At 46.1% G+C, this 26315-nt stretch overlaps 1 protein-coding gene across 3 annotated transcripts in view; it reads right to left on the reverse strand.

Moving 5' to 3' along the window:
- PDE4A (phosphodiesterase 4A) overlaps positions 1 to 26315 on the reverse strand; it is a 385508-nt gene that overhangs the window by 90741 nt on the left and 268452 nt on the right. The window contains exon 1 of one of the 3 annotated variants that reach the window (XM_077921214.1): positions 21024 to 22058. The exons of the other annotated variants lie outside the window; for them this stretch is intronic. Coding sequence (XP_077777340.1) covers positions 21024 to 21265 — 242 coding nt within the window. The 5' untranslated portion in view covers positions 21266 to 22058. Of the gene's footprint in view, positions 1 to 21023; positions 22059 to 26315 lie in introns of those variants that run through there. 3 annotated transcript variants of the gene reach the window in all.

Genomic DNA, 26315 nt, shown 5'->3' on the forward strand with positions numbered 1-26315 from the left:
TCCCAGCCACTATGTTCACAAAAACTGGCATTCCTGGAGATCACAATGCCATTTGTCCCTTCAGCAAAACGGAAACCTTTTCCAAGCTCCTGGTAACCCACAAACACTAACTGTTTGGTCTTAGGATCTCCCTTCTTCCTCATTTGTTTCGGAATTAATACCCAGGCTTTTGATCCAAACACATGCAAATGGTCAATTTTGGGTTTTTTCTGAAACAATTTAAAGTACGGGGTTGTACCTATTGTTTGATGAAAGAGCCTATTTTGGAGATAACACGCGGTGAGCATGCTCTCCCCCCAATAAGACATGGGTAAATCAGCATCATCAAGCATGGCAAACATCATATCTTGTAAAGATCTGTTTTTTCGCTCTGCAACGCCATTCTCCTCTGGGGAAAAACGTTCGTTTTTCTATGCCCAATGCCACGCTTTTGTAACCAATCTTTAAAAGCATTTGACATAAATTCACCACCTCTGTCCGTCTGAATCCTTTTGAGTTTAATGGACAGAAATCTTTCCACAGATGCCACCCAGCCTTTAAACTTAGTGAACACGTCACCCTTGTTCTTCATGGGAAAAACCCAAGAATAACGTGTGGCGTCATCCACAATTGTTAGTGAAAAGCGCGATCCACCCCTGCTTACAGCAAATGGACCAATTACGTCCATGTGAACCAGCTGTAGCGGTAACTCACTAACTCTGTCACTTCTGGGGTAAGAGACTCTGTGGGTTTTAACCTTTTTACAAACATTACAATCAAGGTACTTGTTACAACTCTTTAAATTACCCCCATCAGCCAATTCAGACATTTTTAGTACACTTTTCCAGCAAGCATGCCCCATTTTCCTATGCAATAAGTGCACACAGTTGTCATGTATAGCTTTGTTATTCACTGCAGGCTGAGATTTACTGACTACTGCTGCAACTTGAGAACCTGCTTTAAGCCAAAACAAGCCTCCCTCTGACTTAGCAGTGCCTAAAATCTCACCAGCCTTCTTAATGATGCAACTGTCTCCTTCAAAATACACTTTAAACCCAGCTTTTAGCAAACAATCTACAGACATCAGATTGCTCCTTAATGAAGGCACACACAGTACATTTTGCAGGCATTCACGAAGACAAGGAACAAAAACTGCACCCCCCGAAATCACTTCGGAAGTACTTCCGTCTGCTAGAGCCACCTGGCTGCGCTGTGCTGAGTTCTTGGAAACAAACAATTCATCTGAATTCACGATGTGGCGAGATGCTCCTGAATCGACCACCCAGACCGCTTGTTTCTCATCAGCAATCTTGACCTTGCTGGTCACCAGCTGAGCCGACTGTTTTTGTTTGAAGAATTTCTTTTTACGCTGCTGCTGCTGCTGATCTCGTCTCTGCTCCTGCACCAGCAACTGAGACTTGACCAACTCCGGACATTGTCGTTTTAGATGCGCTGAAGACCCACATCGGAAACAACGCCTAACAGCAAACACTGACTCCTCACCGGTACGCTGCTTTTGCTTCACCTCTGGCACGGCATGAGAACTCCTTCCAAACCGCCCACCTGTAGAAGCCTCTGCAGCCAACGACCGTTCTTGCCTCTTCTGCCATTCTTCAATCAAACGCCCAGTAACGTAACTGACTGATAAATCATGCTCCTGCATGCCTTCTAGAGACAAAACTAAATTATCCCAGCTTTCCGGGAGAGAACTCAAAATAATAGCCACCTTCTCCTGCTGGTCTAATGCACAGTCTCTTTCCTGTAGCGCAGTAAACTTTAACTGTAAACTGTGTAGGTGTTCCTGCATTGTAACCCCAGGCTGTAACATTGCCTTGTACAATGCCTTGCGAATGAACAGCTTGGAAACCGCTGTCTCACGCACATGGAGTTCTTTAAGTGCTTGCCACACACCTCTAGCTGTCTTGATTCCCCTCACATACGGCAACTGGGAATCTTCCAGCCCCAAGACAATTGTGGCCCTTGCTCTTTGGTCTTTATCGAGGTCTTCATCATCAGGCTTCGCAGGAAACTTACTCACCACTTGCCAGAGACGATCCCTCTGCAGCACTGCCTGCATGCGTTCCGACCACAGCAAGTAATTGGAGTCATTCAGACGCTCAAAAGCCATCTGAACTGGTTGTGAGGCCATCTTGAGAGCGATGTCCCTGGAACCCGGAACCAGCTACTCACGACCACCGAGAGAGAAAACAGGAACCACAGCACCCAGCACTCGCACGCTGCAGCTGTTGTCCTTGTGTCCGCTGCGTCACCAGCTCACCACGGTCAGGAACCAGCCAGAGTCCATCTGCTGCACCAGCAGGAACAACAACTTCTGGAACTACTGGAACCAACGCTGTTGATGCTGACACCACCGCAACTCAGGCTGGCAGCACAATGCCCATAACCTCATGGAACTTTGAAGTGTCAGGCATAGCCCTATTGGCTTTAGCCCAAACGTAGCAGAGTTTTCCTGCACAGCGAAGAAGCTAGTTGCGGCAGTAATGACAAGTCAGCTAGACTCAGAATAACTATTTACAGGATTTATTAAAAAGAAAAAAGAAAACCAGCAGAGTTTCTGCATACAAATCAAAGCAAAATAAACCCTCTCTTTCTCTCTCTCTCTCTCATAACCATACACAGCACTTCTACTCCTAACAACACCTCACATCAAACTGAGCTAGCAAACCCTTGATAACAGAGTTGAGTGCTGGTCGTTAACCAATCAGAGTGAATAGTTTCTAGGTCAAGCAGACCTGGGCTTTCTGCCAAGAGTAAATTGACACCAGCCTGAGTTAATTGTTTGAAGCTAGAATCTGCAAGTTTCCCACGAGAACCAATTAACAGAAACTGAACAGGTACTGCATCTATTTATTTACTGCATATAAGAAATGCTCCATGAAATAAATTCTCTAGGCATTATGCAAAGATGAAAAAGAATGAAAATAGAACAAAACCATATTACAGTAAAACCCCACATTGAGCTTAAGAGGCAATAAAGCACAAAACCCAATGCAAAGTCAATGTAACAAAATACGACACACAACACAGAACTAAAATAGCCATGCACATGCTAAATGAAAACCATCAACCATATGCAGAGACTGAAAACCAGAACTCGAAACGCCCAGGAGAACAGAAAAGTCTTAACTTGGTGCTGAAAAGACAACAAAATGTCAATTCCAGGTGAGTTTCACTAGGTAGAGTATTCCATAGCCAGGGGACCCTCCACCGAAAATGTCTGGGAAAAGCAGTGGGAGGCAGGCATAGTCCAAAGCCACACATGGCCCAGTAAAACCAAACCCACCAATATAGCAGCACCTAGCGGGAAATGTGCTAGCAATGTTTTCAAATGCTGCTCTACAGCCATCAGAAATGTGCTCTGTGTTCAAGATAAAAGCTGAGCTTCCAAGAAAGCCATTTTTTCAGCCAGACACGGCACAGGTCCCTGAGTTATCCTGGCCCACCCTTGCATTTACACACTAGCCTGGTAGCCGTAAAACAAGTGAGCTACTGGTGGAAAGGGCAGGACAGAGTGCTTCACCCTTCACCTGTACACATAATAATAATAATAATAATAATAATAATAATAATAATAATAATAATAATATTTTTTTATTTATACCCCGCCCTTCTGGGTTCAGAAAACCAGGCTCAGGGCGGCTAACAACAAATTTAAAACACTTAATTGATGCAACAAAAAACAGCATAAAAACAGCATAAAAATAAAATGTGAAAAACAATAAATTCAGAATTCAAAAATCAATTTAGGGCTGTGTTAGTGTAAGTGGGCTGTGTTAAACACAGAAATGCAGTGGGCTGCTACGAAGAGGAAGCATTTCTGCAGCCAGAGTAACTTTTGTGGGCCTCTTTAATAATAGTAATAATAATTTATACCCCGCCCATCTGGCTTGGTTGCCCTGGGTTGTGGCTGCTACTGCTACTCTGTACAATGCTGCCTTAAGCAGAGCTGAAGCTGGGTCATCATTTGTGCAGGGCAGAACCTGAATGGAACCTGCAGAGCCAGTGAGTGCCACAGCTTCAATGGGAGCCCCTACATTTGCAAAGCATTTCCTTCAGCCTCTTAACTGTCCGAATTCGGCTGCGCAGTTGTGGGAAGGGGCATAAGATCCTTTCCCACAGACAGAAAGTTCATCCCAGTTGACTGGAACATGGGTGGGCTGCTGAGGGTGTGTGTGTGTGTGTGTGTATGGGTGAAGTCGCACCCTTCTTGCTCTGACGACTGTTTGTGCCTTTACTCTGAGCCTGGTCAGCATCCCCTCCAGGATGCCCAGGCCATAGCTGTCAACTTTTCCCTTTTCTTGCGAGGAATCCTATTCGGTATAAGGGAATTTCCCTTAAAAAAGGGGAAACACTGACAGCTATGGCCCAGGCCTCTGGGCTAAATCCAGAGAACACCACACACACACACACACACACACACACACACACACACACACACACACTCCTTGCCTCTCCCTGCTGCCCTTTTCCCCAAAATATGCAAGAGGGAGAGGCTCCCTGGCTTGGCAGGGAAACTTTGGGATGAATCTGGAAGCAGGCGGTTTCCATGCTTGGCCCTCTTTTCAAACCATCCTCATGGGCTGGAGGACAGGACAGAAAGAAAACTCTCACCATTACCACCTCAGATTAGCAGGTGGTTTAAGCCAAAGAGGTGGAAACCATCACACATACACACAAATCTAAGCTTCTCACATGAAACCCCAAATTAATCATATATGTGTAATCTTCGCTCTTTATTTCTTGCCCCCTACTTTTTTAGCATGATGAGAGGGGTAGGCTGAGAACTGTATTGCTGATTCGTTTCATTACTGTATTGCATTTTAGAATCTTTAGTTTATGGTTTTAATTCAGCTTTTAATCTGGTGTTTTAGATGTTCTTAGAAGCCCTAGGCTCTGTATCAGGGTGCAAGAAAATAATCGCCCATCAGGGATGACAGTCTAAGGCAAATGTCTCCTTAAGAGCTATCATTCAGGAAGCTAATTTAAGCAGTCGCAGCCCAAATCTACAAGTTAAAAAGGAGAACATCAAGCAGCTGCAATGTGGGATCTGCTTTGGGTTTTATTTTTACTAGAACCCCAAGACCCACCAAGTGGAGCCAGATCTGAAATGGTGGCTGAGAGGTGGAGACAAGCACCTGCCACACACCATGAGTCACACAGCGGAACAAACTGCATATAGAAATACTAGTCAACCTGCCAGCTACAGCTGATTCGGGATCCTTACAGAATTATATTTTTTTGCGGGCCTTTTTCCTCTTGCCATTATCCAGCGAGTGGCAGTCATAATCCCTTGATGATCTGTTACAAATCACCCAGTAATCTAATAGTAGGTTCCAATCTACCTTTTGCCCAACTCCGCAATATGGGACTTCACATGTGGTTCAACAAATTATATTGCAATGCCCTCTTGTGGATAGCTCTTGCTAACGTGCATTATTATTCCAGGACTGAAAAGCCATGTTAAACTGTTTTCCTGAGAATCCTGGAGAAGTTGGAAGCTTACTGGGGTTCCTGAATGAGATCTGTAGCAGATCTCCCAGAAAGACTGCTGGTCACCACGATCAATCACCCCCCAGAAATATGATTTAAATGGCAGTCTCAGTTCACACATGCAAATGAGACCTGGCCAAGCGTGAATCCTTTGCAACTTGCAGACAAGTTGACACCTTTCTCCAAGCTTTCAAGACTCAAGCCAATGAGGAGGAGATTGAGGGCTTCACTACCTTCCACTTGTTGGGGAGGAGGACTTCTGAAGAGTAGAGTCTTCTCTGCTCATGGAGGCTCCCCATGAACAGAGAAGTAGACATTCAGCCCTCCAACTTGTGGGGGGCGATGGGACCCGTGACAAACGAAGCAGGTGGGGCTAGCGTGCTCACCCCTGCAGTGTTGAATAGTGTAGGATCTGAATGCCTGAATAGGGATTACATGGGAAACAATCCGCTTATCACAGAAGAAACCAAATGCGCCCATGTAAAAATCTGTTTCATGTTTTATCGTGTTTATTGTTTTAAAATCTTTTCACTTTTTTTGGGGTTAAACCACAGAGCCTAGGACTTGCCGATCAGAAGGTCGGTGGTTCGAATCCCCACGATGGGGTGAGCTCCCGTTGCTCGGTCCCAGCTCATGCCAACCCAGCAGTTCGAAAGCACGTCAAAGTGCAAGTAGATAAATAGGTACCGTTCCGGCGGGAAGGTAAACAGCGTTTCCGTGTGCTGCTCTGGTTCGCCAGAAGTGGCTTAGTCATGCTGGCCACATGACCCAGAAGCTGCACGCCGGTTCCCTTGGCCAATAAAGCGAGATGAGCGCGCAACCCCAGAGTTGGCTACGACTGGACCTAATGGTCAAGGGTCCCTTTACCTTTACCTTTTTAAAACCTAGCATTTTGTTTAAAGACAACAACGCGTTTTGTAAATGGCTCTGTAACAGAAAAACAATAAAATTTGAATAAAAAAATATATTTTTGGAATGGGAGATTTGAAGTGGAGAATTGCTGGCAGGGGAAGGAGTTACACATTTTCTGGATTTTATTCACTCTAAAGTGTGCTCTCTGCAAAGTAGCTTTCCCTCTAGAAGCAGTTTGGCCCATTCATGTCATCACACAAAGTACTGAAGCTAGAAAAAGGGGGACATTGCCACCTAGTGGGCATCAAGAGAAATTGACTGACATTGTATGAATCACTGTGGACTAGAGATTTGCACATCAGGTGTGCTGTAGGAAGACATTTGACCTTAATATTTCAGAAGTCCACAGAAAACTATTACTGCCTCTGCCGAACCTTTGGGTACCCAAGCAGGAGCTGTTGCCTAACACGGACACAATGTCAGGAGGATGCACATGCAATATCCACAGACACTTTAGGAATGCCCTAACAGATTCCAGTTTGACGTCTTTCTGTCACCATCAGAATGATGGGAATGCTCTTGGCGTCAATATCCCATGGTCGAGGAAAGACACTGTTCTCAGGCTGCCAGGAAAGGTCAAAAGACAAACAACCCTCTTGCAAATATGGTATTTTTCTGTGTATAAGACTAGGTTCCCCCCCTAAAAATAATGTCAAAAATTAGGGGGCATCTTATACATGGGGGACGTCTTATTGATGGAAAAATGTGGTAAGTCCTTGGAAAATTGGAGCTAGATGTTTCTTCCATCCTGCCCCCCAGAACCCCTGCACCTCCATCTTCCCAGTCTGCAAGGGGGAAATAATCCATCGTGCCTCCTGCCCCTCCTCAAGTAAATTCTGCAGCAAAGATTGCAGCCATAGATCCGTTTTTGAAAAGCAAAATCTGCCCATGTAAGGCAACAGGGGTTTTGAAGCTGGGATTCTGCCAGTCCAGTATTTTCCACTATGGCTGCTAGCCAAGGGAGGAAGCTTCTCAGCCAACTTGCTCCTGCGCTTCAGCACTAGTGCTGCAACGGCAGAGAGTGCAGGGAAGGAATTCAAGGGACCAACAGGATTCCAGACCTATACAGTTTCTTTAGCCTGAGCCACTATTTTAACAGGCACAGACTGTGAGCCAAACCGGACGCGATGGTGCTCTTGTTATTTGTGCAAATTCGCGGCTTTCTTTTCTTTTTGTAATTAACAGTCTCCAGTTAGAAATGCCAAAGGGACAAACCAACGAGGAAGTATGTGTGAGGTAATGGCAAAGAGATGTGGGGGAATAGAATTGGAAACACAAGGCAAGGAACAGAACTGCAAACAGGCAAACTCTCAGGCAGGTTCCTGCAGAGAACTAATGCTTGCTGCTCAGGTCAGGAGAAAGTTGTGGGCTTACCAAGGGTGCTTTGTCGGGGGGGGGGGGGAATCCCTTGAAACTTGGAGCTAGCCCAGACTGCAAGCACCGCATAAGGAACAGAGCCTCCAACTCTGAGTGGTTCTCGGCAGGTAGCAGAGCACCTGAGCCCTCTGTGCAGCTCCCCTTTATTTCAGCTGGCTTGTTAAGGAGAATTTCCTCCTGGATTTGCACTGCTTCTTGGTGGTGGTGGGTTTTTAGTTAGTAATAAACTGGGTGATGTTAAGGGTTCCCACTGGGCGTGTGCATGGGCCGAGTTTGCAATCTATGGCCAGCAAAATAAAAATAAAAGAAAAGCCAACTTTCTAAGATTAATGCTACAATCCTATACATACTTACTTGGGAGTAGGCCCTATTGAACTCAGTGGGACTTACTTCTGAGTAAACATGCATAGGATCAGGCTGCAAAAGAAGGAAAACAATTTACAGAAACCTGTATTATAAAAAAATTGACAACTAGAAATCACTTTAAGAGGACTATTTATGTTGTGACTTAAGTTTAGTACACTACTACTGTTGTCAATTTTAGGAGTTTTTTTTTAAAAAGGCTGTTTACGGGACAAAAAGGCTTAGAGTGTTTGATACCAGTACAAACAAATTCAACAGCAGATTTCCATAGATGTCTATTCCAAAGTAAGTCCCGTTTTGTTAAATGGGGCTTACGACAAGTAAAGAGGATACAGGATTTTATTTATATATGTATACTGTACATGCATGTATTGTTATATTTCCATACCCTCCAACATTTCTCCAATGAAAATAGGGGTGTCCTATTAAATAATAATAATAATAATAATAATAATAATAATAATAATAATAATACCCTGCCCTACTGGGTTTAAATAATAATAATAAAATTTATACCCTGCCCTACTCTCTAGGCAGCTTCCAACATATATAAAAACATAACAAAACATTAAACATTAAAAAAACTTCCTTGTACAGGGCTGCCTTCAGATGTCTTTTAAAGGTTGTATAGTTACTTATCCCCTTGGCTTGGGGGGTCACATAACTCTATACCCTCCAACATTTCTCCAATGAAAATATGGACGTCCTAAGGAAAAGCAGGACATTCCAGGATCAAATCAGAAACCAGGATGGCTTCAGTAAATCTGGGAAAATAGGGACACTTGGAGTGTCTCCATTTTTATCCCTCCTTTCCTGCAGGGAGGTCATACATGATTGTATCATCAACCTGACCCTGTTAGCATGGGAAACTGTGACTGACCCAGTGGCACCCAGTGAACTTTATTGCTGATGTAGAATCCTGGTCTTTCAGGTCCCAGGCTAGCATTCTAACCACTGCATTATACTGGTATTTTGACTGCTGAAAGGAAATACAGTGGTGCCTCGCAAGACGAAATTAATCCATTCCACGAGTCTCTTCGTCTTGCGGTTTTTTCGTCTTGCGAAGCACGGCTATTAGCGGCTTAGCGGCTATTAACGGCTTGGCGGCTTTAAGAAAAAGGAAACAAACTCGCAAGAACTCGCAAGACGTTTCGTCTTGCGAAGCAAGCCCATAGGGAAATTCGTCTTGCGGAACGACTCAAAAAAACGGAAAACCCTTTCGTCTAGCGAGTTTTTCATCTTGCGAGGCATTCGTCTTGCGGGGCACCACTGTACACAATAGGAAAGGCCAGTAAAAAACAATGATTGTTCAATGGCCAACCTTCAATACACTTCAGCTGTCTTCATCAGGGGAATTTACAGAGCGGGTGCGCGGACACACTCAGGGTTGCCAGTCTTTTGGAGAGCCCCGGGAGAGTGGCCTTCAAAAAACCTGGGCATTGTAGTTTACCCCTCACAGAGTTAACAGCTCCCAGCAACCCTTAACCAGCTCTGGTGCCCACAATGCTCTGAGCAGGGGCAGAATGTGCTTGAAAGGCTTTCACAGCCCTGGTTAAAAACAAATCACTACTAGCAACTCACTGAGCTCCTATCAGGCTTGCCGACTCGGGTAGGAGATTGGGGGGCTGACGTCGTGTGTGATGTCATGATGCCATGACGTCACATCCGGGTGTCACGTGGTAGCTCGGTTTCCATTGGCAGCGGTGCCGGTGGCGCCTCCTGCCCCTGCCACAGGCCGGGGGCTGCTTCCCCTCCGTGGTAGAAGGAGGAGGAGCCATGGAAGCTGCCCTTCCACATTGGCGCATGTGTCCTAACAGGCCTGCTGAGGAATTCAGGGGCATCAGAGAAAGTGCTGCTCCAGTGCACCCAATCCCAGGGGTCTGCACAAAGAGCACAGGGCTGCAGCCCAAGCAAACCCCTTGCCAGTCCATATAGATGACACAGTAGCCAGCACAGGCCAGAGACTGGGCATGGCTGGCTCTTTACCAGGGGAAGAAGAGACGTGGGTGGCGCTGTGGTCTAAACTACAAGAGCCTAGGGCTTGCCGATCAGAAGGTCGGTGGTTTGAATCCCCGCGACGGAGTGAGCTCCCATTGCTCAGTCCCAGCTCCTGCCCACCTAGCAGTTCGAAAGCACATCAAAGTGCAAGTAGATAAATAGGTACCACTCTGGCGGGAAGGTGTTTCCGTGCGCTGCTCTGGTTCGCCAGAAGCGGCTTAGTCATGCTGGCCACATGACCCGGAAGCTGCACACTGGCTCCCTCGGCCAGTAAAGTGAGATGAGTGCCGCAACCCCAGAGTCATTCGCGATTGGACCTAACAGTCAGGGATCCCTTTACATTTTTACCAGGGGAAGAACAAATAGGTTTTTCCAAAGGCTGTTTTATCTTAGGCCACTGTCTCACACTTACACATTTGGTTGAAAAATGTAGACTATAGTCTTACTATATATACATTTGTATACTGCTGAATTGTAAATGCAACCTACACCACCAAGCTTCCCATTTTCTGCCTGGGTGTGTTGCATGAGAATTGCTTCTGTTTAAATCCACAGACTGCCAAAGGCCTTTGATGTGACTCCCAGTTATTCCCAATATCTCCAAAACAGCAGCTGTGCGGCAGAATCAGTCCCAATGGTCCCTGCTCTCTGTCATAGGAGCCAATTCCTAAGGGCCATGGGGTCCCTTGGGGTCCCTCACCCCAATATTTTATTAAAGTTAGCACCCCTGCTCTCTGTTTTTCCCTTATGAGGAGAATCTGGCTTTTGAGAAAAAGCATTAAGTATGCAAACATCTGCATCAGAATTGCCAGGCTTCAGACTCTTCCTTGAGGTATCTAGAAGTTAAATCTCTGTCTGGGGAGTGCGTGGCGGGCTTTCTCTTGCATCTGCACTCTAATGCATTTTGAGCATGTCATTGCGCACACATGAAAGCTAAAGCACTATCCAGCCTACCATTTTTACATACTGCAGCATAAGATTTATTTTGAATAGCAAAGTATGGCTTATAGAAGCGCAGGGATACACAACTACACAAGAGTGACTTTGTTTTTATCTGCAAACTACTAGAACCAGTGTGGGGATAGGGACCTTCTCGTTTCCTTACCTGATCTTTAAAATCAGTAAGAGTACCCTTAAGCCTGTGTAAGCAGGAATAAAAAACTTAGTTCCTTGTCTCATAGCACAGGCAAACATCTGACCTTCTGAAACGGCAGGAAACTCCCCCCCCCCCCGCGCCCCCCCCCCCCCGCTCCAAGGAGTTGAAGGCAGTTTAAAAAGAGTAGTCACTGTTTATGGTGTGTACACAAGCTGCACATCTTTTCGCCTTTAGCAAACAGGTTTAACTTGCTTTGTGCATTGTTTCTAAAGTCTGCAAAGCTTTTTTCACTGAAGGTGACAGGCAAAAGATATACGTGCATATTTCAAAGTGTAGCTTCTTTCAAACTAAGGTTTTTCCAAAGCTAAGTGTGTGAGCACCAGAAGCAGAACGCCAAAGCTCCATAGTGGGGACTAAATTGTGGATAAAGCACAAGGCAAAACACGGGACATAATGAGTTGCACCTCAGTGCATTTTAGAAAGATGTGTCTTAAAAAATCTGTTAAAAAAGAACCACCACCTCCACAAAAAAATCCTAGCGATAAACACGCACACCTGCATTTATGGGCTCTGCCTCACCCTCATTGCTCCAGCTGGGGGAGCGCTATAAAGCCAGCTGGCGTTTGAGGTCATCGTCCCTTTGGGGGAAGCATTTCAAGGGTGGAATGAGGGTGTGGGGCCAGGCCCCTTATGGTAAGATTTTTGTTTTAACGGGGGTGGGTTTTTAAACTTGCATTGTTTTAAATTCAGGGTTGGTGTTGTTTTACTTGAAAATATGCCTGGGAAGAGAGGAGCTGGGGGAGAGCTGGGGGGGTGCAATAGTTATGGGCAGGGGGAGGTATGGTGCGGGAGCTGGGGCAGGCGGGGTAAGGGGCACACAGCACAGGCAGTTGGTGAGTGTGCCATGTGCCAGCCCCTCCTCCAACCTGGGCAACGCGGTTGTCCTATCAGCCAGCCCTCATGTCTGTAGATGCTCAGACCTCCCTCTTATCCATGATCTGATTGCGGATGAGGAGGTTGATTTGGCTTGTATCGCCAAGACCTGGGTGGGTGAGCAGGGTGGAGTTGGTCTCACCCAGCTGTGTCCACCAGGCTGCGCACTGGGCAATCAGGACAGATTAGGGATTCTGCTGGTTTACCACTCACCTCGCTGCCCTGCCTGAGTTGACAGAGATGGTTTCAGAGGCGGTGTTGAGGAATCCCAAGACTAATCTATACTGGTGAGTTAAAACGTCATAAATGTGTTATAAAATGTGACACCAGGGGCGACACTCAAGGGGTGTCCAGAGCACTGTCTAGTCCTGTTGTGTTGCTTGAGTTTCAGTTGGTAAGGCTCGAGGATGCGGACAAGGTGTTTGAATTGGCCAGGGTGACTGCTTGCACCCTGGACCCCTTCCCTTTTTGGCTGATAAAAAACTAGCAGGGAGGGGACAGCTGGCTGGGCCTGGGAGGTGATTAATGCCTCTTTATAAGAGGGGGTGGTCCCTGCCTTCTTGAAGGAGGCAGTGGTAAAATCTCTCCTTAAGAAACCTTCCCTGGATTCGGAAAACCTAACTAACTACTGGCCAGTTGCTAATCTTCCCTTCTTGTTAAAGTTCTTGAGCAGGTGCTCATTGGCCAGATCCAGGCGCTATTGGAGGAAACTTGATATTCTAGATCCATGAAGAAACCAGAGGCCTTTCTCCTGGGCATGGTCGGCCAATTGGTGTCAAAGAAGGATAGAACTTTTTTTATGTATGCTACAACAGCTGCAAGAATACTTATCACAAAGTACTGGAAGACGCAAGATTTACCCACTCTGGAAGAATGGCAGATGAAGATGATTTACTGTATGGGATTGGCAGAAATGACTGGCAGAATCCGTGACCAGGGAGAAGAGTCGGCGGAAGAAGATTGGAAGAAATTAAAGGACTATTTACAGAAATATTGTAAAATTAATGAATGTTGAATGATGTTGGATAGAAATTAAGGGGTTTCTAGCTGTAATGCGATATGGGGGGGAAAATAGGGTATAGAAATAGGTTAAAATTACGGATAAGGATTTGCTGAACTAACAATTTGAATTGGAATACAAGAAGGGGAGGTATGAGGAGGTCAGTGAAATATGTTATTGAAAAATAAGTATTGTGAACCTTATGTGTTTTTAAACTTTTTTCCTTTTTCCTTTTTGCTTTTTTATTGTATTAAATTGGAAAACCTTAATAAATATTTTTTTAAAAATAAAAATATTCTAGATCCATTTCCATCACATTTAGACCCAGTTTTGGCACAGAAACTGCTCTGATTGCCCTGTATGGACCTTTGTCAGGAGAGAGAAAAGGGAAATATGTCCCTGTTAATGCTCCTCAACCTCTCAGTGGCTTTTTGATACCATTGACCATTGCATCCTTCTGAAGAGGTTGTCTTGGGTTGGTAGTGGTTCTAGTCCTACTTGGATGCTTGTTCCCAGAGAGTGATGGTTGGGGAGTGCCTTTTGGCTCCAGGAATCCTTGAGTGTTGGGTTCCTCAGGTTTCAAGTTGATCCCCCCTGCTGTTTAACATCTACATGAAACCGCTGAGTTGGGTCACCCAGAGTTTTGGAGTACGTTGTCAGCAATATGTTGATGACACACAGCTCTGCTTCTCCTTCACATCTGCAATGAATGTGCTGGACCGCTGTCTTGCCTTGGTAATGGACTGGATGAGAGCCAGCAAACTGAAGCACAATCCAGATAAGACTCAGGCACTGATAGTGGGTGGTTCCTAAGGCCGGATGGATGGGAGGTGGCCTGCTGGTGATGGAGATACACTGCCTCAGAAGGAGCGAGTACGTAGCTAGGGGTCCTCTGCTGTCACTTAAGGCTCAGGTGTCTTTGGTGGCACAGAGTGCCTTCCATCAGCTTTGGTTGGTGGCCTACGTGCACCCCATCAGGACAGGGATAGCTGAATTTCTGTTGTCTATGCTCTGGTAACCTCTAGGCCGGATTACTGCAATGCAATCCATACATAGGGCTGCCTCTGAAAACGGTTCATAAACTTCAGCTGGTGCAAAATTTGGCAGCCAGGTTGCCTACTGAGGCAGGATGGTTTGAACATATTACACTGATCTTGACCCGACTGCACTGGCTGCCGATTAGCTTCCAGGCCCAATTCAAAGTGCTGGTTTTCACCTATGAAGCCTTAAATGGTTCTGGACTGCAATACCTCAAGGGATAACCAACTTGGACCCTGCGATCATCATCAGAAGCCCTTCTTCATGTGCCTCCTCCATGAGAGGTTCAGAGGGTGACAACATGAGAGCGGATGTTTTCTGCAGTGGCTCCCAATTTGTGGAATGCTTTCCCCAGGAAAGTTCATTTGGTGCCTTCATTATACAGTGGTACCTTGGGTTAAGTACTTAATTCGTTCTGGAGGTCCATTCTTAACCTGAAACTGTTCTTAACCTGAAGCACCACTTTAGCTAATAGGGCCTGCTGCTGCCGCCACACCGCCGCCACACGATTTCTGCTCTCATCCTGAAGCAAGGTTCTTAACCCGAGGTAATATTTCTGGGTTAGCGGAGTCTATAACCTGAAGCGTATGTAACCTGAGGTACCACAGTATACCTTTAGAAGCCAGGCAAAAACATTTCTCTTCAACCAGGCCTTGGGCTGATTAATATTCCGTAGTCTTTTTAATGTGCTTGTGGGTGGGGATTATTGTTTTGTTTTGGTTCTATTTATTTGTGTTTTTATCCTGTATTTTTACCTTGTGAACTGCCCTGAGATCTTTGGATAAAGGGTGGTATATAAATTTAATAAATAATAATAATAAATAATACCCAGCTGTAGCCATCTTGGACCCCAAGGATAAGATAAAGAAAATTAGCCTGCGTTTTATAAATTAGACCAGTATCTTCTGGTTAAAGAACTTTTGAGCAGCACAGAAATTCTTGAAACATATCAGGTTTCTGGAAGCAAATCAGGGTTGCTAACCCTGTGCCTTCTCCAGCAGCCTGATACACAGAAACTTAGCACATGAAGCTTCCCCGTCTCACAGGCCACGTCACTTTAATCTTAATTCCAGGAAAAGCCCGGGGCTGCTGTTAAAGAGACCAGGCCTGGCTGGGCCGGAAATGAGAAGCAGCAGCCACCCTTCCACTGATGCCTCTACTTTGGCCACAGCTTTCGGTTCCTTTTGCTTAGCCCTTTTGAACAAAACACGGTGCAGGCTCTGGGAACTATTTTTAGACCTGTGACGTTACAGAGAAAGAGCAGCTTTCCCCAACCAATTTGTCTCCTTGGGAAAAATACACATAATAGCCTCTTCCGTCTATCTCCCCTCCTGCCAACCCACCAAATCTGGCCCATGTACCTCACTGCCCAGTCCTTCCTTTCAGAGATTTAAAAGTAAGGACTGGGTTCCATTCATTATACAGTGGTACCTTCGGGTTACAGACGCTTCAGGTTACAAACTCTGCTAACCCAGACATAGTACCTTGGGTTAAGAACTTTACCTCAGGATGAGAACCGAAATCGTGGCATGGCGGCAGCAGGAGGCCCCATTAGCTAAAGTGGTACCTCACGTTAAGAACAGTTTCAGGTTAAGAACGGACCTCCAGAACGAATTAAGTTCTTAACTTGAGGTACCACTATACCGTGGACCCTCCGGATACGAACTTAGTTGTTCTGGGGGTCTGTACATACCCTGAAAAGTCCACATCTACAGGCACTGCTTCTGCGCACAGGTTTGCCGCGTTCGCAACCTGAAAGTTACGTTACCCGAAGGTAACGTAACCTGAGGATCCACTGTATTTCGTTGCTTTGGGTTCTATAGTAAGCTACACCAATCCAGCAGCGGGGGTGGGAAGGGAATTTGATTTGCTCTGGATTTTTGCGTGAACAGACCTAAACTCACCTCTCTCGGGTTCTAACATGGGTTGGAATGCAATTAACCTTTGGGTCTTGCAATTCTCCAAATTTATTGTCATGCAGTACTTGGATTCTTTTTAAAGTACAAGCTGAGATGAAACACTGTTTCAAGCATCTATCAAACTAATGTGGAAATGGGGCAGAATGGACTGATGAATGGAGCAGACGTGAAACTGTCACAAGCCAGACTGATCTGCCCATCCCTACTCAAGGGTTGCCAAATCTTCTAAGGCTCGGACCATGAGACTCAGAGGTGAATGTAGGTCCATATTTCAGATGGCATCCCATCTGGCAGGTCACAGGTAGAACCTGGTGGATATGGGAGTTGAGCGAACAGAATAAACTCTAATTAAGCCGAGGAGAAAATGCTCTTCCGTACGGACTCTGAATTCTGGCCTCCCAGTATGAGATTTACTCCTCCTCCTGGCAGCTCTATTAGCTCTCCTCTCTGCAGGAGACACCCAGCTGCTCTACCTCTTTCCAGCTCTTTCCACCAGTGACTCTCAAGGAGGAGACTGAACTCTTGAACCAGCGCCTGGGAAACAGTTTGGGGCAGGATTAGAGTGAACGAGCTAAAGTGTAATCCAGGCATGCTACAGTGGTACCTTGGTTCTCAAACTCCGAAAACCTGGAGGTAAGTGTTCTGGCTTTCAAACTTTTTCAGAACATCCCATGCGGCTGTTGGCTATTGTTTCCGGGGCACCTGCACCAATCAGAAGCTGTGTCTTGGTTTCTGAACATTTTGGAAGTCAAATGGACTTCCAGAACTGATTAGGTTTGGCACTTTTGTTTTTGCTATTTATTTTGTGTTAGTTTTTTTGAGGCTTTTTTGATTAATTTGTTTTTGTGACTGTGTGGAACCCAGTTCAGCTACTGATTGATTGTGTGACTGTGGAAATGGATAAAAGCTCTCCATCCAAACTATGACTATCATCAGTGCAGGTAAGAAAAAAAAAATTTTTTTCATCTACAATACTGCCTTATTTATTTTATAGTACAGTACATTGATTATTGCTTTCATTTTATGGATCAATGGTCTTGTCAGATAGTAAAATTCATGTTAAATTGCTGTTTTAGGGGTTTTTAAAAGTCTGGAACATCTTACTTCGTTTTGCATTACTTTCTATGGGTTCTGGAAAGCTTTGGTTTTGGAATGGACTTCTGGAACGGATTATGTTTGAGAACCAAGGTACCACTGTACAGGCAATGTTGATGGGTGTTTGCAAACTGATGCATTTACCTTTCTTATTATTATTATTAAAGATTTTCTTGATTTACAAAAGTGTGTGCAATGTCTCTCTCTCGTATTATTTCCCATGTAACATTTTTACAAATCACTTTCATTTGTTGAGACATTAGGAAGAAAAGGGGGAAAGAGGTGGAGGGGGGGCAGATTGGTGGGTGTGGGGTAGTGATGTTTCCATTTTACTTACACGGGGACAAATAGAAGAAGACGCCTTCACCCCAGTATGGCTCCCCTTTACCACATACACAGCCCAACAAGACCATGACAAAAATCCACCAACAGCATACAAATCAATATGGCTAACCTGATCCAAAACACCCACCCACCCCACTCACACGTGAAAACAAAGACCATCACAGCCAGCCACAGATGAACAGCCACACCCTAGGCCAACCCCAACCTCTCTCACCACCAAAGGAACACAAGCGAACAGCAGAGAACCTGCACAAGCAACGCTGACACCAGACCCTACATATAGTAAGTAAAATGCGCTTAACTTTTGCTTTCTAGGCACAAGACTGCACTGTCCAGTTCTTTTCTTTTTACCCCACCGCTTTTCTCATGGAAACCTAATCTATACTGCTGAATTGAAGCAAAGGAAGCAAAGTCGGGTTTTCTGTGGATTGCCATTTGCTCTGATTCAACGGTAAAGAGTGAGGTTTTGTGGGGAAAGCAGTGAAGGGGGAAAGAGTGCTTGGCCCCAGACTAGGAAAGCCCAGACCTGTGCCCAGAAATGTGGAGCAAGTTTGGAGTGTGCAAGATGTTCAGATCATGTTACTTGCATAGGAGCCAACTCCTAGGGGTTGAGGGGCCTTTGCACCCCCAATAAAATATTTGGGGGTGCTGGACCACCGCAAAGTTGATGGGCATTGCCAATCCAATGGTGTGTTTCTTGTGATCAATAATGTGGGGTGGAGTTTAGGTACTTGCCCCCTCAATATTTTATTCAAGTTGGTAAAAAAAGGTAAAGGATCCCTGGACGGTTAAGTCCCGTCAAAGGTGACTATGGGGTGCGGTGCTCATCTCGTTTTCAGGCCAAAGGAGTCACTGTTCGTGCACAGACAGCTTTCTGGGTCATGTGGCCAGCATGACTAATCCGCTTCTGGCGCAATGGAGCACCGTGACGGAAACCAGAGTGCACGGAAATGCCGTTTACCTTCCCGCCAGAGCGGTACCTATTTCTCTACTTGCACTGTTGCGCTTTCAAACTGCTAGGTTGGCAGGAGACGGGACAGAGCAATGGGAGCTCACCCCGTCGCATGGATTCGAACAGCCAACCTTCTGATTGGCAAGCCCAGGAGGCTCAGTGGTTTAGACCGCAGAACCACCTTCACCCCCTGGTTATATGTATGTTGTATCAGTGGCAATGGCTGCCACTGCACTTGCAAATCTGATGGACATGGCTGTCCACCTCACCCTTTTGAAGTCCAGGATCGGCAAGAAAGTTACAGATGAGAGAACAGAGAGCGCTATAATTGTTAGCAAAGCTGGTTTTTCATTAGGAAAGGTGCTAAACTGGATCTCGCAGTAAAGGACAAGCCACCACAGACATGATGACCCAATGATCAACCCTAGTCACCAGCCTATCATAGAAATATACTGTCAGCCAAATTGTACAACTACAAAAAATAAATAAACAAATAAACAAATAGGTAGCTGTCATTTGCTCCATATTGACTCTTCTCCTTGTACCCAGGCCCCACCCTCCAAGAGTATGCTATATTAGGCTAGGATATCTTGCAAGGAGAACATGCAAGTCTTCGTGGCAAAAGAGAGAGAGAGAGAGAGAGAGAGAGAGAGAGAGAGAGAGAGAGAGAGATCTGGCTTCACTGATATCTGGCTCTCCTTTGAAAGGAGCCCTCATGAACTTCAGCTCAAAACCATTTAGTGTGGCATATGTCTCAAAGCAACCCCCCATGTGGTTCCAATGTCCTGCACAAAGGAATAGGGCTTTTTGAAGAAAGCAGTGCCTTCTGCAAAAATAAAACTGCTGTCTCTGTCCTAGGACGGGACTGGACTGGAGTAAGCATGCACAGCCTTCTCTGTAAATCTCAATTTTCCTCCTATTTTAGAGAGTCTTTCAGGACTGAGAGTACATTCCACAAGTCTACCACATGACCGTACAAATGCAATATCTGGTATCCTGTGTGTAAGGTGGCATTTTTGAGAATCCTATTTCCGCTTTCATCTCCTGGAAAGAAAACATATCTCATTCCTGGAAATTCAAACAGGGCTGGGTTTACTGGAACCCTCGGAACAAAAAAAAGCGTCTCTGGCTGGTCAGGGAAGGGTGTTTCAGAAGCCTGAACAGGCTCCTGCTTCTCTGACACCACTGCATGTCTCTTCCCTACCCCAACTCCATTGGCCACCCATCCCTAATATCTAGGCACTTTCCATTTCCAGAGGCAGCAATTCTAAGCATTTTTCTCCTGGTGTTAAGGACTAGTTGGACACAGAGGAAGGGCGGGAGAAACCAGCTAGGGAACGCCTGGGGAAAGAAGGCACAGAGCCTGGGAAATGGGGGTGGGACAACGCTGAGTGGTTGGAAGGAGAAGACAGGGGACAGTAGTGTCAGAAGCTAAAGAAGTAACAAGGCTTAGTGAGCGTGGGGAGTCTGTGGCAGAGAACAGTGCAGACTCGGAGGCTGAAGCTGAAGCAGGAGAGGAGGGATGGTAAGAAGCAGAGATGAGTCAGGCTGGTGTTTCCCTTCTGCTGTGACAAGCTCCCCTCCCCTCTGGTCTCCCCAAACCAGGAGAGGCATGAAGAAAGTGGAGGAGAAGTTAACCTGACAGACCCAGTCTCAGATTGTTCAAGGGGAAATCCTGAAGAGGAGGGGACAGGCAGCTATGGGGAAGTGGGGACCTTCCGTCTCTGCAACTGCCTCAAGGGGGCAAGACCTGCTGGAGCAGAGTTGCTGCGCTCATTAGGCCTGACACTCCTGTGCAAATCCCTTTTTGGGGGGCTAATAAAGAGTTAACTCCAGCTTGCTCTGTGTGGTTTCCTGCTGTCATTTTGACTCTTTGCTGCAGGGCTAAAGGCAGAACTGGACTGCTAAGAGAGTGTGCAATCCAGGAATGAGAGGAGTAGCCTTGCTAAAGGAGGCTGGAGTGCCTCCTTTACATTGGAGCTCTTTGGAGCAGCTCCCAAGCGCATCTCACTATAGCCCTGCTGAAACAGCAAAACAGCTCTAACACACAAACCCAGTGCTTTATTCCCCACAACACACACCTAATGAGATCATGTCACTCACACCACAATGAGCCAAAAGAAGACGCAACAGACCCTCTCTCAAAGCCTCCAGCCATGTTTACCTACCAAACATCTTTGTTGCCCCCCCACACCACTGTATGACATTTAAAAAAATCTAATTCTGCAAAAGCTAAAGTACCCTCTCACACTACCTTATGAAAGGCATACAAACCCAGCAAAACTGTGCAATAGTTTTCCCATATATCATTCCAAGGCCAGAACCAACCTTTCAGAATGTGGGCTTCTTTAATCAGGCCTCAAGGATGCTGCTGTCCATCTTTTTGTGTGTTCTGGCCTCAGGTAGCCTCCTAAACTGATTCCTGTGGATGTTGGAACACAGTCCCTAGCCCCACACTCCCCACCCTGTCACCAGAAGCTCTGGGGGGTTAAAGCAAGTTCTTACCCCACTGTTTGCATTTTCCGACCAAAGTCGTACATGCTCCTGCTGACCTTCAGTTTCATGAGGTAGCTGGGCGAATGGGCAGCAAACAAGACCGGAGAGCTGGGGGCCCTGCTAAGGGTCACCTGTTTGGCTACGGCCTGTGAGTCACTGGACTCACTGGGGAGGAAGGCCTCGTCATCGTCCGTGGTACTGGAGGTGTCTTCAGGAATGCTGGGCAGGTTGGAGGGTCCTTCGGAAGCCATGGCACAGCTCAGTCTTTGGCCAAGGCTTCTGCTGATCCCGGCGACAGCTCTTCAGGCAGGCCAAAGGCAAGGGCTCCACAGGTGTGTCATAATGCATCCAGTCTGGAGAGAGGTGCAACGGATGCACTGCTGGCTTTTCAGGTACCCAGCTGAAGCATCAGCACTGGCAAAACAGTGTGTCCCCACCTCCCTTGCTCCGCTGGACTGTCCTGGAGGCAAGGGGAGAAGTCAGGCTCCTCCCCAGTTCTTCCGAGAGCTGGAGTGAGTTGGAGGTGCAGTAGCAGGAAGAAGCATTTCTAGTCACTGCGATGCACCCAGAGGGCTCTTTGTTTTGTTTTAATGGGGGGGGGGGGAGTTGGAAGAAGAGGAGGAAGGAGAGTAAGCCGCTGTAAAACTTTCAAAGGAAAAGGGCTCTCGAGGTCACAGGTGCCAAGCACAGCGCGGAATTCCTTCTGCCCATAAAGTTCTCTTCTTTATCGTGCTCTCGATCCAGGCCGCCAGGAGCCAGCAATATCCTCCTTCCTGCTCAAGTCTCTACAAGCCAGATTTGTTCTGCCCGCATCCCTGGCTATCAGCAAAGCAGACCCACCATGTTCTTTCTCTTCCCAAGTGAGCAGAAGGTCCCTGAAAGCAGAAAGACCATCCAGACTTGCACACACCAAAAGGCTGAACTGGCTTACAAGTGTCCCAGCAGCGGCAGCTGCCTTAGAAGAGTCATGGGCAGAGAGAGCCAGCTGTGTGGGTTTCGTGCCAGACTTCCCTTCTCTGCTGTGTTGCTTAATGCTAATCACAAATGCTTATCTCAATCTCTTGGCCCTCCCAGCGCAATCAGGCAGGCAGGCAGTTGCAGGCAGCAACAGGCAGGGAGAAACTCTTCAGAGCCGTGCAAGCTTGAATCCCCTCACCGGGGGTACCAAATAAACATGCGGCTTTGACCCAGAGCTGGCAGGAGTTTTATTTCTCCTTTTCAAATGGAAACAGCACATGGTTTTGTGGTCAAAGGCACCATGTGGGGGAAGGAGAAAAGTTTAGAACTCAGTTCCACTGCAGATACCATGTGAATAGAGGCACGCAAGTCCTTTTCTGATATTGTGGTTATTTATTTCACGCATGTCACTCCTGGGATGACAACTGTAACAGAGGAAGGAATTTTTATTTGCTGATGGACCCAAGAGAGCTTTGTTGGCTTTCGGGAGTCTTAACTTTTCTGCATCTCACTCACAAGCAAGTGCAAATCCTTCTGGCATGACCGTTTTCATCCCAGGAGTGACTGGAAGGAAGGTCCTCTTCCTTCACATAGACTGAGGCCAGCAGCCTTTTCACAGCTTGCAAGGTCTTTGGGGGCACAGATTGTATCTCTGAGGCACTGCAATACTTGCCTCCATCCGCCAGGCTATCTCTCTGCTGGATTTTCACATTTTCAGCTTGGCCACCCTAAGCTGAGAAAGCCACTCAAACTACTTCAGCCTCAGCCAGCTTATGACAAAGATAAGAACGTCCTCAGCTTGTGAGCAAGTCGTTAGGGTTGCCAGATAGCAAGTTAAAAGATTAAAACACACACACACTTTAGCATTTATGTAGCCCTTTTAGAATGCTCAAAGCACTACATAGGCATCATTTCATAGCAAGCCTCGTAACAGACCTATAAGGCAGGAGAGTTTGACGAGATGCGTTCTATTCAGATGCAGAGGCCGGTTGTGCTGATCAGTACCAGTATTTGGGGAACAACAAAGGGACAGGACTATTTTGCCCTCACATCCTATCATGGGCTTCCCACAGGAAGGTTCCTTACTTATACCAAGCCCATCTCATTCAGTACAGTATTGTCAAGCTGACTAGCAGTTCTTAACTTCCTGTTGTAGATGGGAGCTCCACGGCTTGACAATAGAGAGAATAACTTCATGGTGCATTTGAAATCACGTGGGAAGAAATGCTATGGGGCAGGGGTGGAGGCGCAAAATGGAGTGGGAAAACAGTCAGTGGGAAGGGAGACTCCTTACTCTATTAGAAGAGCTGAGTCTTGAGTAGACAGACAAGGATAGGGCTTTTAGTTACCCCAGCTCTAGTACTGGTAATTTGGTAAGGTTTTTTTCAATGCAGAAAAAAATCCCACCTTTGCCAAAAGCGCATTAGGTGGCTTTTTAAAAGGTAAAGGACCTCTGACAGTTAAGTCCAGTCGCAGGCGACTCTGGGGTTGTGGCGCTCATCTCGCTTTACAGGCCGAGGGAGCTGGCATTTGTCTGCAGACAGTTTTTCTGGGTCATGTGGCCAGCATGACTAAGCTGCTTCTGGCGCAGTGGAACACCAAAACCAGAGCAGCGCACAGAAACACTGTTTATCTTCCCACCGGAGCGGTACCTATTTATCTACTTGCACTTTTTTTGGCATGCTTTCGAACTGCTAGGTTGGCAGGAGCTGGGACCAAGCAACGGGAGCTCACCCAGTCACGGGGATTCAAACAGCCGGCCTTCTGATCAGCGAGCCCAAGAGGCTCACAGTGGTTTAGCGCCACCCGCATCCTAGGTAGCTTTTAGGTAAGCCCATTTTTCTTAGCCTCAGTACCCACCTTCCTAGCTAACAAGAACGAGATAATAATACTGTCCTAACATACAGGTCTTTTGTAAGGATAATGCTTAAGCAAAGCATTTTGAGCACTCAACACTACATAAATGCTAAATGTTTCTGAAGTGCTTTCAGCACTAAGCACTATATAAACGCTAAACAACAACACAATTCTCCAGAAGTTAGGGGTTCAATTGGAATATGATTATAGATGCAATCCTGAGAAATATAGCACACACTTTCAAATTAGTGCTCTACGTGTGTGCTTAGGTCCCAGTGATGGAAATGAGACTTTGAGCATTGATCACCAATTCCATATTCTACTCATCTGAGCTCCTCCCTCCCCATGGCACAAGTTTTAAATAATCTCAGTGACAGTTTCTTACCTGATTGCTAAAATCCACCATCACTTGCAGTATGGAACATGTAATATTTATGCTAGGACATTGGACCGGCCCTCGCATTTCCTGCTCCAGCTGCACGCCTGCCTTGTGACATCACACTTTGCTATTGTGAGTCCATGGTGCTGTCACCCACATCTACAGAAGCAGCCAAGTTGGGAGGCAGGTAGCTGTTCAAACCACCTTGGTATCAGAAGCAGCCTGGGAATCGGGAGGCAGGAAGAGGGCCCAGTTGAATGTCCGGTAGATATATGCTAGAATAAAGCTCTCTCCTGTTCTTTAGGTTTGTATTTATATACAATTATGAGCAAATGCACACCGAAACTGGAAACTGGGTGACTGTTAGGTAAGATTACTGAAGGGGCAGCCAAGAGCAAACAACAGAAAAAACTCTACTGAGTTGTCTTGGCATTTCGAACTTACATGAAGGCTTGAAGTTGCATAGAAATATTCACTGGTGTTCTTGTAAAAAGGGTTTTGTGCAGCAACAAAGCCTTTTTTCACCTCATACATCAAACAGTCTGTTAGCATTTTAGCAATGTGATAACTCATTTCTGGGGGGGGGGGGACTAACCTAGCAACATGGGACACAGGTGGCACTGTGGTCTAAACCACAGAGCCTAGGGCTTGCCGATCAGAAGGTCGGCGGTTCGAATCCCCGCAAACCTAGCAGTTCAAAAGCACGTCAAAATGCAAGTAGATAAATAGGTACTGCTCTGGCGGGAAGGTAAACAGTGTTTCCGTGCGCTGCTCTGGTTTCACCAGAAGCGGCTTAGTCATGCTGGCCACATGACCCAGAAGCTGTCTGCGGACAAACACTGGCTCTCTCGGCCTGTAAGGCGAGATGAGCGCCACAACCCCAGAGTCGTGTGCGAGTGTACTTAACTGTCAGGGTTCCCTTTACCTTTACCTTTACCTTTACCCTAGCAACAACTGTGTACTTCTGGGCTGCAAAGCTTGCTTGATACCCATGCCTTGGTCACATGCATGAAGTACAACAGTACAAATATATTAAGGAAGTGACTTGGCCTATCTGCTCTCATTTTGCTTCTATAAAAAGTTTTTTAGAAATAATTTCAAAAAAAACTTTTTGTTCCTCCTGACATCCCCAAACAAAATATTTATTTCTATTCTGAGCCATTCAGAAAAGAAAAGAACGAAAAACTCGCCTTGGTCTAGATGGGTAAACAACAAACGCAAAGTGAATGAGGAATTTAATAGCAAATAAGGTCCATACACCCCTTCATGGATCACTGCCTTGCCGTGGCGAAGGGGCTTGAAGAACTCAGAGAAGCTATGAGCTATACCGTGCAGGGTCACCCAAGATGGACAGGTCATAGTGGAGAGTTTTGACCAAACGTGATCCACCTGGAGCAGGAACCGGCAAGCCACTCCAGTATCCCTGCCAAGAAAACTCCATGGACAAAGACAACAGGCATATAAAAGTTATGATGCTGGAAGATGAGCCCCTCAGGTCGGAAGGCGTCCAACATGCTACTGGGGAAGAGCGGAGGACAAGTACAAGTAGATTCAGAGCTGATGAAGCGGCTGGGCCAAAGCCGAAAGGACGCTCAGTTGCGGATATGCCTGGAAGCGAAAGGAAAGTCCAATGCTGTAAAGAAAAATGTTGCATAGGAACCTGGAATGTAAGAACCATGAACCTTGGTAAGTTGGATGTGGTCAAAAATGAGATAGCAAGAATAAATATTGACATCCTGGGCATCAGTGAACTAAAATGGACGGGAATGGGCGAATTCAGTTCGGATGACCATCACATCTACTACTGTGGGCAAGAATCCCGTAAAAGAAATGGAGTGGCCCTCATAGTCAGCAAAAGAGTGTCAAAAGCTGTACTGGGATGCAATCTCAAAAATGATACAATGATCTCGATACGAATCCAAGGCAGACCTTTTAACATCACAGTAATCCAAGTTTATGCACCAACCACTAGTGCTGAAGAAGCTGAAATTGACCAATTCTATGAAGACTTACAACACCTCATAGAAATGACACCAAAGAAGGATGTTCTTCTCATTATAGGGGATTGGAATGCTAAAGTAGGGAGTCAAGAGATAAAAGGAACAACT

Source organism: Podarcis muralis, chromosome 17 (assembly GCF_964188315.1).
Source record: "Podarcis muralis chromosome 17, rPodMur119.hap1.1, whole genome shotgun sequence".
In the NCBI taxonomy this organism is placed as follows: domain Eukaryota; kingdom Metazoa; phylum Chordata; class Lepidosauria; order Squamata; family Lacertidae; genus Podarcis; species Podarcis muralis.